Source organism: Panicum virgatum, chromosome 3N, assembly GCF_016808335.1.
Source record: "Panicum virgatum strain AP13 chromosome 3N, P.virgatum_v5, whole genome shotgun sequence".
Taxonomy (NCBI): domain Eukaryota; kingdom Viridiplantae; phylum Streptophyta; class Magnoliopsida; order Poales; family Poaceae; genus Panicum; species Panicum virgatum.
Window position 1 is genome coordinate 67,747,585 of NC_053147.1, and position 14,945 is coordinate 67,762,529.

The 14,945-nt window shown below is 45.4% G+C and overlaps 1 protein-coding gene across 1 annotated transcript; it reads right to left on the reverse strand.

Moving 5' to 3' along the window:
- Positions 1–10,660: 10,660 nt before the first annotated feature.
- LOC120668062 (wall-associated receptor kinase-like 6) lies at positions 10,661–13,913 on the reverse strand. Its single transcript, XM_039948013.1, has 4 exons — positions 13,113–13,913; positions 12,884–13,073; positions 12,405–12,548; positions 10,661–12,254 (listed from the first exon to the last, which is right to left on the reverse strand). Exons 1-4 carry the CDS (start codon positions 13,911–13,913, stop codon positions 10,885–10,887), a joined length of 2,505 nt encoding a protein of 834 aa, XP_039803947.1. The 3' UTR covers positions 10,661–10,884.
- Positions 13,914–14,945: the final 1,032 nt, after the last annotated feature.

Genomic DNA, 14,945 nt, shown 5'->3' on the forward strand with positions numbered 1-14,945 from the left:
AAACAAATGCCTCAGATGAGGTATTAATGGAAAATACCATGCCACCTTCTGAGGAGCTCCGTGCACCCTTTTCTCATCACCCCCATCATTCCGTCGGTTGTATCGAGGGGCACCACACTCTGGGCACTCAGTGAGATCTGCATGCCCACCACGGAACAGGATGCAATCATTCTTACAAGCTTGGATTTTTTCTACTTCCATCCCCAAAGGGCAAATAGTTTGCTTCGCCTCATAAGTGGTCATGGGTATCTCATTCTCCTCCGGTAGCAAGTCCCTTAGCAAATCTAACAATGCCTTGAGCTCAATGATAAGAAAAGCCTCACCTTTGGCCTCCAGAGCACCTTTGCACACACGAGATTGATGAACCACTAGTCCACAAGGATGGTTCTTGAATTAAGTGTCATCATCATCTCTCTGCACACACATAAACGAATTAAATTAAGCCACCATACACAAAAGGGATGCATTGTCAAGTATCATAGAGCTGTAGCAAGCAGAAAAACTCACTTCTTGAAAACCCCTGGCGAGTACCAAGCGAGATGGCGCGAGACATGGCCGGGTGCGGGCCGACGGTGTGGTGCTTCTTCAAGCGGCGCGCGGTGGCGCTTGCCGGGGACGACGACCGCGTATGGTGGCCTGTAGTGGCCCAGGACGAGCCTGGTCAGCTCGCGATGGCCGGGCGCGCGGGCAGGGATGCCGGCGGCGGCGTGGTGCTTCTTCAAGCGGCGGTGGCGCTTGCCGGGGACGACGACGGCCGCATATGGTGGCTTGCAGTGGCCCAGCACGTACATGGCGCTTGCCGATCAGCTCGCCACCCACAGCCCCGGCGGGGAGGAGGAGGCGCGCGTACGTATGCGCATGCGGCACGTATGGTGGGGCGCAGGCCGTGGAATTGTGTGCGGTGGCCGGCCGGCACAGCGCGCATCAACCTCAAGGACGCGTACGGCCCTCGAGGGGTGGCGCTAGGCTCTGCTACCGGCCGGCCGGTCAGCGAGCAGCGGCGTACATGAGAGCAGGCAGGGGCGCGACAAAAGCAGAAGGTTGTCTGAATGTCTGAAGAAAGCTATAGGAGACGCGTAAAGATAAGCAAGAGTCTCCTTTGAACAAATTTGTAGGAGCCGCGGATTATAGAACAACGTCTCCTTTGATAGTATAACAAAGGAGACGCGGATAGACAACAAGCGTCTCCTTTTACAGGAGATATAGGAGACGCGGGTTTCTATTGGAGACGCGTATCATAAAAACGTGTCTCCTATTGTTTTACAAATAGGAGACGAGTGTTTAGAAAACGCGTCTCCTAAACTCTTGGAGACGCGGCTTTCCTACATGCGTCTCCTATTAAGGTACATAGGAGACGCGGGTTGTCCCTTCTAGCTGGGAGAGAACTCATAGGAGACGCTTCATTTCAACCCTCGTCTCCTATATGTCAAAGGAGACGCGTCGGAACTCCGCGTCTCCTATTGATGTGTCTCCTTTGATGCTTTCTTACATAGTGTGAATCACTTATGGCAAAGGAGTAGGGGTGACGTTAAACTGTTGATGGGTCAAAAATGTACAGACAGCAGCAGATATGAAGGTACCAATAAAATGCTTGCTTTAGGTTGCTGGACTATAGAAGTTTCTGCAAATTGTAGGTTATTTTGGCAAATATAGATACGTAGTTTATTTTTGCTATGCATTAAGATATAATATATTATGTTTAGTATGTAGATAGATGCGTAGTAAAAATTATATATCTAGATTCACCAAAACGACGTACAATCTGGAAAGGAGGGAGTAGGGTATATTGGAAGGGGCATGCGTTGCTTTAATTATCACTAGTTAGCACTTGGTTCAAAATTACTAACAATTAACCTGGGGCAAGATCAGGTGATACAGTGCTGATCAGTGATACTACTGTCTAGTCAAGATGCATGCAGCTACTGGTGCTAACTTGTGATATGATCAGCTAGCTACAAATAAAGTAAGGAAAACATAGACAGTACGAACGGTAATTAGGATCTCAGTCCTTTTGACGTCCGATAGATGCTTATTCAAGTTGTGGAACCATGCACGTACAGCATGGTTGTAACAAAATGTAGATCATAAACCCTTTGTTTCTTTGCATTGCCACATACTCTAGCAGGCATGTGGAATGTGGGGGGTTTGGCAAGATGCATCCATAGCTTAGACTACACGGGGCAGCCACGAGACCTCCATATGACCAAGATGCACATGCCTAGCTATGGCTCCTAGTTGGGGGCCTTCTGATAATAATGTTCGTAGTCTCCAGAAACATATGGCCACCGGCTACCGGATACCCAACGACCTAAACAGACTTCACTGTACACAACACCAATAATAGTGTGTGCACGCATGGGCCAAATTAAACCAATTGAAGCTACGTACCATGCATGGTTATTATTAATTCAGGACTATACTACGTGCATTGGTGATTTTTTTTTGGATAACTTTGGGACCTGAATTATTGAACCACAACACTGCTGTAATCAATTTATATATACCTATTTCTAAAGCAACTCAGGTGTCCATCTAAATTTTTGGTTTGGTTCATCCTTTGTTATTGACATGTGGGCCTTACTCCGTCCCATATGGTTGTCGAACCAGCCCCCATCCATGATTCGATCATATATATCCCTACAAATTAATATACAACTCCCTCCTCTCTCTCTCTCTGTAGTAATGATGTAATAACTAATCAATACTAGAGTAAATTTCAAAAGAAATATACAAATATACTATGATTGGAAAATCTGTGGCAATAATACACTTTCAGGAATTTGTCTCGCAACACAACACACTACTACACTTGTTTAGACTTTTTTTCATCATAACATTGCGATATGAAAAATTAATACCACAAAAGCATGAAGCATTTCTATTATTGTAGCTTATCTTAAAAAAATAATTTTGTTCAAATCACAAAATAATAATAGCACAGACATCACGGTAATAGATGTGTGTAGTTCTGTGATGAAGCGGCAAGTGAGGTTAGTTTCGTGAAACCAGTTCTAAAATGTGTAATTCTGCAATATTAGCTTTTTCCAAATGTAGTATGAATAATTTGTAAATATTTACTCTATAGCTGCCTATATCTGACAATCCTCGTACCTAATGAATAGTAAATTAGAAATTTGATCATCTGAGAACCGCATAAGTTATCACAACTTTATTAATTATCCATCTTAGCTCCATTACCTAAAGCACTTAATCAAATAATCAACTTAAAAAGGAGTCAGACAACACAGAAAGTTCTGGCCGAAATGTCGACTATATATTGTTTACCAAGCCTATTCTAATCAGGATGTCTAATCTTCTCTCCCTACATGTCAAGGGAACCTTCAAAAAGGATCGTTGTCAACCAAATGGCCATGCTGTTGAGTAATGAGTCCACCTCCATGATGATGTACAGTTAGTTGCAAAGAAATATACACATACCACTCATGCAGCTACTATATATACATGGTCATATACACCCATCACTAGAAAAGTAGAAAGATTAGTGTCCCACTGGGCACTATATCCCCTATCTAGGATAAGATTAACAATCTTTTAATCAAACTTAACAGGCCACCTCACTCTAAACTGACCTGTAATCTTAGTGGGTGGCATTGACCATGCATGCGCATGTCAACCTTGTTAAGGTGAACGAAAAAGAGTTGACGGATCAAACAAAGCAGCAAGACATTTTTAAGGAAGCAATGGCACATCTATACTTGTTCTGCTCCACTGCATTTCCACTAAGCAAGGACCAAATCTAAAGGGCCCGGCTACAAATGAACAGCTGCCACGCTGCGTGAATCATGGTACCATATAGCTAGATCAATATAAATAGCTGCATTATATTAAAAGGGTAATCTTACAGCTATGAAGAAAAAATAAATGAACTTTTAATAAAGCATGTGGGACACTAACGAAAAGAAAAGGACGATATGTTAGAATGAAAAGGACTGTATATGCACCTAGCTGTGTATCCTCAAGAGTAACATTTTGCATTGCTCAAAAGGAAAAAGGAAAAGAAAAAAAAGGTAACAAGAGCAATGAAAAAAGAAGTAGCACGCAGCTGCACGCTCTGCTCAGATGTGTGTATGCGTATGGAGTGATGCCATCACGCAGAGAGGAGAATTAACTAGTACTATCGATCGCTTGTTAACTTTGTTTATTGTGTAAAGCAAGATCATCTCACATACCAGAATCAGCATGTACAAGGAGCACTAAGTGGCCTGATAAACTACTAATAAGGTCAGCATCCACCACACTATCAACCCGGCCGTTGCCTTTTACAAGAACAGTGCGAAAATGCATGGGCTAACACCCAGTCCCAACCACACACGCGTCACAGGCGGCTAAGTGACACGTAGCATGCAGATGCAGGAGGATGCAAGTCCCAACAGCGCAGCGCTTTTGCATAGGAGTTAGTAGTGAAAGAAGATGACAGCAAAAAAAAAACAGGGAGAGAGAGAGAGAGAGAGATCAGCTTGAATCGAGTAACTCTGTTCTTGTCGCCAATGGCCACGATCGAATTCCTAGTTATCTGTTGTCCACGGCAGTCAGTACAGTCAAGAACAAAAGCAAGAGCAGCACACTACCACTACACTGCTACGTACTAGACTTGCCCAGCCTCTCGTTTGTTTCATCGATCTCTTGTTAAATCTTATCATGGATCCTTGGTGATCCTGCTGCTGCCCGTGCGTGGGCAGCTTCTGTCCAAGCAAATAAAAACGTCATGCTCGAATTGGTTAGTATATATGTATACATACAAGCATGTGGCCAAGAACATATATAGTACTCTGACTTACATGTGGAGCGAGGATGATCGATCGATTGCATGGCTTGTTCTACGCGAAAATGCGGCCTTCAATTCATGAGGTACCATGCATGTGCGGGTGACACATATAGTAGCTTAGGCAATTTAATTTCTACATGTCTGAAGAAGCTTCTTTTGCTATGCATGCCTTGTCTTCTCAAGTGTTGGCAGCCACCAGTTTGAAGCTGAAACTGCTTTCTCCAGGCACACCGGATGGCAGGAACCAAGGCTCTGATTCTTTAGTGCCTAGATGTAGCTGGTCAGCTATACTACTATAGGACTTCTCGATCCATCGATTGATCTTATGTAATATAGCACTTTTCGTTTGTTTGTGGTAAATATTGTCCTACCATGACCTAACTAGGCTCAAAAGATTCGTCTCGCAACGTACATCAAAACTATGCAATTAGTTTTTTTTATTTACCTACATTTAGTACTCCATGCATGGGTCATTTGTTATATTTAATGTTTTGATGTGATGGAGATGTGATGGAAAGTTTGGATTTTGGGGGGTTTTGGGGCATCTAAACACACCCATAGTAGTAAAACATGCATGTGCATGTGCAACACAAACTAGCAGGAATAATGCATGTAGTGCAATGATGGATGTTTATATGCAACAGAAACCCTATCCATCTCCATCCATGGATCTCTAGCATCCTGTTGGAAGCAATACCAGCCATGAGAACCAAGGCATTGTTTTTGTTTAATTTGTGTGTGGGGTTCATTCATTTGTTTTTGGTCTGCATGCTCTCACATTCCCAGGGATTGTTAGACTGTTATTAGGTCAGTTCAGACTTCTAGTGTGCTAGTGTTGTGTGTGTGAGCTAGCGGCCGGCCGGCACATGGATGCTACACCATGCGGCAGGCAGGATCCCTTTTTTCATGGACCTAACATAGATCGCATGCCATCACATGAGCTAGTAGATTGAGAGCTGAGAGATTGCAAATGTTCCTTGAGCTGAATGCATGGCTAGCTGTGCTGTGGTATTTGATGTGATTATGGGTGGGCGTTCGGGTTACCCGAAAAATTCGGGTCGGGTATTTCGGGTTTTTTGAAATTCGGGTTTTCAAAAATGCTACCCGAAGTTTACTCTGAAAAATCAATACCCGACATTTCGGGTACCCGAAAATTCGGGTTCGGGTTCGGGTTTACCCGAAATACCCGGTAAAAAAATCAGCGACCAAGGAAATTCTGAGAAGATAAATTAGGGTAGAACAGCAAAGTAAACTCAATAGCTTCTCCTAAAATCTATTGCCTGCTCCTATCTTTGCATCCACGTCAAGATTGCCTGCTAGCTGAAACGGAAAAGAAAGAAGCAGATGAAAGGGAAAAAAGGGAAAGAAATAACAGATCCATTGAATCCTCCATCAGATCCCAGCATCGTCGATTCCCTCGAGAGGACCTAGCATCAAGCATCAACCAGCAAGTACACTTTTCCCAGTAGCATCAAAAATCAACCAGCAACCTCGAGAGGACCTAGCATCAAGCGCCGGGGGTCAGAACTCAGAAGCGCCGCTGGTCTACAGACTGCAGTCGAGGACGGAGGACTCGATGTCAGGGACGGGGAGAAGGGGCCTCCTCGGCGCCTCGCTGCGGCGCCTTGGGGGGAGGCCGGGAGGGGGCCTGCACCCTGCAGACGGGCGGCGTGAGCCGGTGACGGGTTGACGGCGGTCGGCGCGCGAGGGGCGGACGGGACGGGCGACTCGCGAGGGGCGCTGTGGCTTGTGGCGGCGTGACTGGGGTGGGGGCGGGGGGGACTGACTGGCCGACTGGGGGTGCCGGGGTGGGGTTAGGGTTAGGGTTAAGAGTATTCATGGGCTGGGCTGGGCTGATTTCATACAATGAGTAAACACATCTATGGGCTGGGCTGATTTCGGGTAATTCGGGTACCGTAGCTCAATACCCGAACTACCCGTAATAATTTCGGGTACCGTGGGTTAGAACCCGAATTGGGGTTCGGGTTTTTCGGGTTCGGGTTTTTCGAGTTCGGGCTTGGGTTTTTCGGGTTCGGGCTTCGGGTTTCGGGTATTTTGCCCAGCCATAGATGTGATGGGCATATAGGCCCTAATAATAATCTAGGTTATCATGTTCTGCATTTGTTGAACGTGAAGCTGGAATGAGTGTGACATTTGACTGTGTTGTAAGTTATAACTGAGTGGCATGTACCGATGTACGCAGACAACAAGGGGGGGAGGGGGGCACCGCACCAGGCCACAACGACGAAAACAGCAACACAGTCAATCAAGTTAGGTACGGTGGGCTGAATATTGGGCTTGGAAGGCCCAATCGATCGGCATATATGTTTACAGCCCAGCCCATTTGTTCTTTCAGCCCATTGTTGAGTGTTGACGCTCATTGTTATTTCAGGAGTGCGAGGAGACCCATTGTTGGCTGGCTCTCAACCGCCGCCGTCCTCAGCTCGCCGCTCTCACTTTACCGCCTGCCTACGACGGCTTGCGGATCGGCTTGTCGCCGGCGCCCCTCCTCTGCGCCACAGTTGGTCGCCGCGCCGGGTAGCTCCCGGCCCCAGTTCCACTTGGTCAGCCCCTGCGGCATTCAAGGTACTCCAATCCTTTCCTTTTCTCCCTGCCTGATGCCTGTGGCAAGTCCCAAGTCCAAGGGCAGCTCTGATGCATTGATCTCCCTCTATTGATCTGTTGATAAGCTGAATCTATTGTGCTGGACGAGCTGAGTGAACCAAATTGATATGTGCTGGAATTCGCGAGCAAGGCCGCTGGCCTCCTTATTCACTCTAGTTAGTGGAAGAGTGTGCAACATAGGGATTGGTATCAGTCACACATTTAGGAATCAAAGTAAAAAGGTATACTTCTGTGTATCTTACTATACCCGCTTCTTTTTTAGATGTGCGCAGTGCGAAAATGAAGACAATTTATAGACCCTCTCAACCGAAGGATAAGTTGTACTTTGTTTTTTTTTATGCCAGTCTCGTCATGTTTAGCAAAGAATGTTTTTCCAGTTTTTGTTTTTTCAGCAGTTGGATACTTATGCTGGCTGTGCGGGCAGCAAACTGGGCACGGCAACCATCTGGCCATGACCCCGTCCTGACTCGCACGAATATAGTTGCCTCCACCGAATGAACAATATGGCCAATTTCTAACTCCAAAGTGCTAAGCTTGCTGGCGTAATCATTTTTAATGAGTTTTGACTGAAGTGATGTAAAGTTGATGCATGTGAGGTACTGCTAGAAAGCTCAAACATTCATCCTCAGCATGGGTAGTGCCGCCCTTAACTTTCAGATAAACCTCAAAGGTCACATGAACAGGATCTACCAATACAACAGCACGCGTAGGACCTGTCAGCTTCAAATATGGAACCCATATATTTGCATGCAGCACCATCAAATAGATACCAAGTAAACTTGAATCATGAGGTTACCAGCATAACAAACACTACACAACATTACAAAATCAACATTTCAAATACACGAAGTGCGCAAAAGAAAAGATGCCATAAAATTATTAGCTTGACGATGCACTTATTGACAAACAAAAAGCAGCACATTTATATCTATGATCAATATATATTTCAAGATTCGTGCCAATAATTAAGTGGTTGCTGACATGGACGTATTTTGCATCCATACCAAAGTCTAATTACTTTTTTTTTGCGAGTGAAAGAGAGCTTTATTTACTAGTTAGAAGGATTATAATCATTGTTGACAAGATCAACTACGCACGCAGGCGCACGACCCAGCCAAACCGCGGTATGCATTGTTCTTCTTGCTAGATGAGCTAACTCATGAACAACTAGGTTACACTCTCTTCTCACTTTGGCAACACGCCAATCGGGTAACATGCTTGCCTGATCCTTCACCTCCTTCACAGTGAAGCTGATCATGCATGGAGCGGTCTTCCTTATCTTGCATGGCTTGAATTACTCCTGTGCAATATGATTCCACAATGACCGGCTCTTGAGTCCACCGTGTAGCTAGCCGAAAACCCTCTAGACAAGCTCGGGCCTCCGCTTCAGCTGCATCCTGGCACCTGAAGAGAGCACATGCCAGGCCGAGAGGGTAATCTGTCCTCCTCTATCCCGGGCAATGACTCCAACTCCTGCTTCACTAGATTGCTGGACAAAGGAGCCATCGATGTTGAATTTAACCCACCCTGGAGGGGGCGGCTCCCACACGGACTTGTGTTCTAGCACCGGCTCCTCTGCTATGGACTTCTTCCTCTTGTCGAACGGCCAATAGGGAGCTTTCCCTTTTCCCTTGATCTCTGCTTCACCCGGTAGAATCCCGGCCAACGTAGCCTGCATGGAACAAAGGGGAACACCGCCTAAAGACTCTCCAGAATACCGAAAAGGGTTTTACATGACAGAACATGTACAGTAACAAATGCAAAACACTAAGCTTTAGGAGATGAAAAGCTTTGTTATTGTGCATGTTCTGTCATGTAAAACACTAAGCACAGTAACAAATGCAAGAGATAGATACTATCAGGAGGCATACATGTATGCCTCCTCATAGTATCTATCTCTTGCTGGATGCAAAGAACCAGGTGATCTTCATCTAAACAGAACAAAAATTCATCTGAGGGAGGAACATGCCTTCACGGTACTGTCCTCAGTGCTTGTAGGAGGGGTCATGGAGGAGAGGATCGTGGAATCAAGACAAGACTGGAAGGAGGTGGGGGTGTGCAGTGCGGTAGTTGAAGCGGTTGGTGCTCATTTCACTTTATTTAATTATTCACTAATTATTTGAAAAAATCTGGATCAAAGTCTGAGTAAAAAGTTCAGGAGAGCAGTTTCTGTGCGCGCATAGGCATGTGCCCACCGAGATGCTTAGCCATACGATAGGATGATAGCGGTGGAGATTGATTGGGAGAGGCTAATAAAAGTTAACGGAGTTGGACAAAAAGCACATTTTGGCAGGGTATGGACGTAAGGTATGGCACAGTAACTAGTGCTTGTTGAAAAAGACACTAAGAAAGAATGAAAGATGCAGCTGACTCACCTAGTAATCTGGATCTTGTTCTTGTGCAAGGACGTTCAGCTGCTAGATTTGTGGTTCAGTTTTTTAATACTTTATCATCTAATTCCCAGTTGCATCTGACAAGAGCAGCAATCAGCTCCTCTTGTTGTCAGATTGATTCATGTTCAAATTCTAAATTGACGAATCACTTTGGATGGACCTATTCATGTCAGAAATCGATCAACGGCTAGCTTTTCACATACTTTGTCTGTAACTTATCAAAAAAAAACTTCATTGGTACATACTTTATAGAAAAAATGCTATTAGTCACCCCGGTCATAATCTGTCTTAATGTGGAACTTTTTTTTTCATAAAATTCCAAAGAGCACCAGAGTTAGGATCACCTCTGGTGGCTATTTTCATGATTAAAAAAATCAAGAAATCATTCAAGTCCAAACCTATTTCCACATCTTTCTATCAGTTTATTTCAGATCAGATTTTTCATCGGGCTGCAAGCAATTTACTGACGCTAGAAAACATTCAGTTTCCACACTACTTTCTGAAAAATACTATAAAGCATTCATGCTTTCATCTTAGAAGTCATTTTTTCTAGAAATAAGGCTAGAAATCATTCAGGTTCCATGTGTGCACCAAGAGTTTAGACTTAGATTGTGCCAGACTTGATTTTTAAGTCTAGATTGGATAAAAAAAATCATTCTAGAAATCAATGTTGCCGGTACTTATTTTTCTAGTCAAATGCTATAAAACAATTTGGATAGAACCTATCTCCTGGACAATTGCTAGAAATAAATTTGGACAGAAGCTATTTCGCTAATAGAAGTGAAACCACAATAGCTTTATATAGGAATGAATGAGAGAAAAGAAATAAGAAATATGTAAACCTGAATGGAGAAAGTAATGCAACATGAAGAAGAAGACAACAGAAGATAGGTACCCTGACAAATGGAGGCTAACACCGTCAAGTGGGGGGCACCTGCCCATATGCGCACATGGTATTTTCCGGAAGTTCAGTAGTGCTAATGGAAGCGCAGCCAGTGCTCGCAGGAAGCACCACTAGCTTGATTGCTTCTCTGCTCATGATGCAAAAGATCTTGATGAGCCATCTGGGATGTGTGAGGTTCACCACGAAGACCACATCCCCTGCCCATGCATTAGAACCTCCCTACGGCCTCCCTGGTGAGATATAAGCACTCTAGCATCTCTAGCATCGGCGAGCCGATGCGAGTGCAAGTTGTTTGGTGATGGAGCAGAATAGGGAGGGGCAGCCCCTGCGTGGCCTGATAATTTTGTTGCCATTATGTTACCAATCGGTTTGCCACCTGTGCGTCGTCGCAACCCTTGACTCATAGTATCCAAGTTTGTCACACCAATAGATACATCATGCAATTGGTAGTTCTCTTCAGATTCATCATCGGACATGTCACTCGAGATATACACTTTTGCCTCATAGATACCTTCAAGCGCCATCTCCACATGTCTCATCGTTGGCCGCTCTGCACTTACAAACTTCACACATATTGCTGCCAAAAGAGCAATGTCAATAACTTCTCCACCTCCCTCCCTGGATACTTGTGGATCTAGTATGTCAGCTAAGTTTCTCTCCGATAAAAGAGTTCCAAAATGGTTTACGAGATCATAACCCTCTGGGGATCTGTAAGAAACTGGTTTCTTTCGAGTAAGCAGCTCTATAAGAACAACACCAAAACTATAGACATCGCTTTTCTCAGTGAGGTGTCTTGTGATATTGTACATAGGGTCCAAGTATCCATATGTTCCTTGAACCGCTGTATCCACACCTGTTTGATCAATTGGAACATATCTTGAAGCACCAAAATCTGACAACTTCACTGTCAAATTATCATCGAGAAGAATGTTAGGAGACTTGATATCTCTATGGATTACTGGCATTGAAGCAAAAGAGTGGAGATATGCGAGAGCCCTAGCAGTTTCAACTGCGATTCTCAATCTATCCTTCCAAGATAATGACAATGGAGCCTCAACATGAAGATGATTGTGGAGGGTGCCATTGGAAATAAACTCGTAAACAAGCAAAGGAACTTCTGTTTCTAGGCAACATCCAAGAAGCTTCACAATGTTTCTATGGTTCATCTGAGAAAGGATAGCAACCTCATTTATGAAATCATTGATTTCTCTTTGTATCACAATCTTGGACTTTTTAATGGCCACAACATGTAGACTTGACAAAATTCCCTTGTATACTATACCATGTCCTCCACCACCAAGCTCACGAGATTTATCAAAGTTGTTAGTGGCTTTCTCTAGCTCTTCCAAAGTAACAATCATTCTTTCAGCTATATCTGTCCTGTGGCATACCAATTGTTGTAGTAGCTGCCCACGATTTTGCTTAAAGAATCTTTCCCTTTGGATCCTCTTCCTTCGTTCCTTGAGTTTACGGATTAAAAATATGGTTCCTAGGACTACAAAGAGAAGCGCAGCTCCAATTCCGGCTCCTAGAGCAAGGATGAGGCCTGGGTGCGTGTATATAGATAGAAAAATGTCAATTATTGGAAAATTACATAAGAAAAAAAACAAATGAAGTTTTGTCATTAATTTGAAGCAGGATACGGCTGAATAGTTTCCTGCATACTGCTGCAGGAAACTATTCACATAATAGTTACCTGTACGTGATGCATGAGGTTTTACGCACCCATTTGGAATATGTGGATCCCCGCTGCTTCCTTGCGGGCATTCGCATAAATACTTTCCAGGCATATTCGTGCAAGTGCCATAGCATTTACCCGGAAGCTTGCACTCATCAATATCTAACAAGAAACAAAATTAAAAGTAGAAAGTTTTATTTATTCACAGACCGACTACGAACTCTTTTTTTTTTGTTCCAAATTGCAGTTCATCACTTGTCTTTTTAGGAAAAATATGAACACCTATAGTACAAAATAAATATAAATGTACTACTAAAATTTATATATTTATTCACGGTTGATTGAAAGAAACTGCTTCAATGTCGTAAGTAGTGTTATGCCTAGCTTTTTCTAATAAATTAAAGTTGGTCGAAGTTTAACTGCTTAATTCAAAAGACTTAAAATTGACCCATACTAGTAATAATTCACAGAGAGAGAGAGAGAGAAGATGTGCATGCCTTGGCATCCGTGAGGGATGTAAGGGTTCCCTTGATAGCCGTCCCAGCAGCTGCAGGTGTAACTGAAGCTGGAACTCCAAGCGGGCCAAGTGCCAGTGGTCTTGTCGTACCGGCGGTCCAGGTATCTGCAGGTGCTGTAGCTGCTGTGGCATGAGGTGCTGCCCACGTCCGTGGGGCACGTCGCGTTCCCCTCGCGCGGGTCGGACTTGAAGGGCAGCACGTCGGAGACGATCGCCCATGCCAGGATCGCCGGGATCCCAGACGACGGCTTGTTGGAATAGTTGTACGGTTGCTGGAACCAGCCTTCCTCGGAGATGAACACCGAACTGGGCATGTTCACGTCTCCGTTGAGAGACAGCAGCCGCACGTTGTACGCCGCCCGGCCGATGGGGACCGGCACCTGGCAGCAGCCGAGTCCGGAGCACCTCTGGCACCGGCGGCTCTGCTTCTTCGCCGGCGCCTGGCACTCCTTGTCGAGGTCGAGCCCCGCGCCGCAGATCGACCCGCAGGTGTTGATGACCTGGTCGCCGTTGTACGGATCGGTTACCACCAGCTCCGCCGAGAGCTGGCAGCCCAGGACGACGAGCTCGTTGTCCTCCTCCGACAGGACGAACGGCCCATTGTGGAGGCCCCACCCCCGGCCGCCCCAGGTGCCGTTGGCCATGTACCCGTCCCGGAGGGACTCGAGGATGGGTATGCTGGGGCCGACGACGCGCACGGTGGAGTTTTCGAGCGAGATGCCCACGACCTGGAGGGTGCCGTCGCCGAGGAAGAGGCGCGGCGGCGTGTGGCTCGTGTCGCAGGTGAGGTCGTACCCCCCAGGCAGGGAGCACCCGGCGGTGATGCCGAACGGGTACGGCACGATCACGCCCCCGCAGATGGTCGGGCAGTTCCCGTACAGCCCAACCGGCGGGCCCTGCTGGCCAACCGCCGCCGAGAGCTGCTGCGACGGCGATGCCAGCGCCGCCGCGGCGAGCATCAGCAGCAGCTTCCATGTCACGGTGATCGTCGCTCTGCGGCGCTCACGCATGGTTCAAACAGTTTGGCCTACGGTTACGGGCATGCTGCTGCTAGCTACATTCCAGCAGCTTATTACTTTGTAGGCTAGCCGCTAGCTTCCAACCACCAACCGCCGCGGACGAGCAAACCGATGGTATTTGCGGCGGCGATCACGACGACGAACATCATTCGATTCCTTAGCATGATATGATGCTGCCGTACGTCAACACCGAAGTTTGTTTGATTACTTCTTTATTAGATTGAGGGTATTCTCGGTTCTTCAGCTGGATGGCCGTTTGCATACGCCATCGTGGATGCTTCGCTAATCTCAATTGGCTGTACGTAGCTCCAAGAACGTTCCGTATAGTGTTTACCAGAAACCAGGAGCAATGCCTCGCATACTTCTGGTTGTGTTGGCTGTTTATGAACGCTTTGTTTTTTTTTGAACGAATAAGAGTCTATGAGCACGTTTTTATTGATATAGTAGAAAAAATAATTATATCCCTAGTTGCGAGGCCACACGAAGAAACACTAAGAAATAACATACCAACGTGTTGGATTATTGGGACGCGAATTCTCTACGCCATGGGGTACCTACACCCCTTATCGGACGACCTATCGATTGGCTCCCTGCGCGTTCAAAGTACTCCCTCCGGCTCCATCCCAAAAAATTAGTTGTCCTAAAAATTATAGGACAAATCAACAAATTAAAATGACTATGTTTGCCCCTATTTATTACATATATTTGTCACTAATCGATTTTTGCATGCACATGCACGCACTTTCTATAATCCTAGGGTGACTTAGTTTTTTAGAACAAATTTTAAATCCTAGGATGACTTAATTTTTGAAACGGAGGGAGTATGACAATAACGAAAACGATAGGGGACATAAGAAAATGGCTATTCCAACACTAAACTAGGCGGGAAACTTACAGTTAAAAACAGAGGAGCAGTGAAACCCTGAAAACAGAGGAACCTCCAAATGCATGGGCACCTGCCGCTTTTGTAGACACCCAATTAAAGTAGTCGATTCCGTGTTTCCCCTGAACATATTGAATGTA

Coding starts and splice junctions, on each gene's coding strand:
- LOC120668062 (XM_039948013.1), bottom strand. CDS start 13,913: ATGCGTGAGCGCCGCAGAGCGACGATCACCGTGACATGGAAGCTGCTG. Junction 13,074..13,112: donor CGATCCTGGCATGGGCGATC/GTCTCCGACGTG, acceptor GACCCGCGCGAG/GGGAACGCGACGTGCCCCAC. Junction 12,255..12,404: donor ACCTCATGCATCACGTACAG/GTAACTATTATG, acceptor ACACGCACCCAG/GCCTCATCCTTGCTCTAGGA.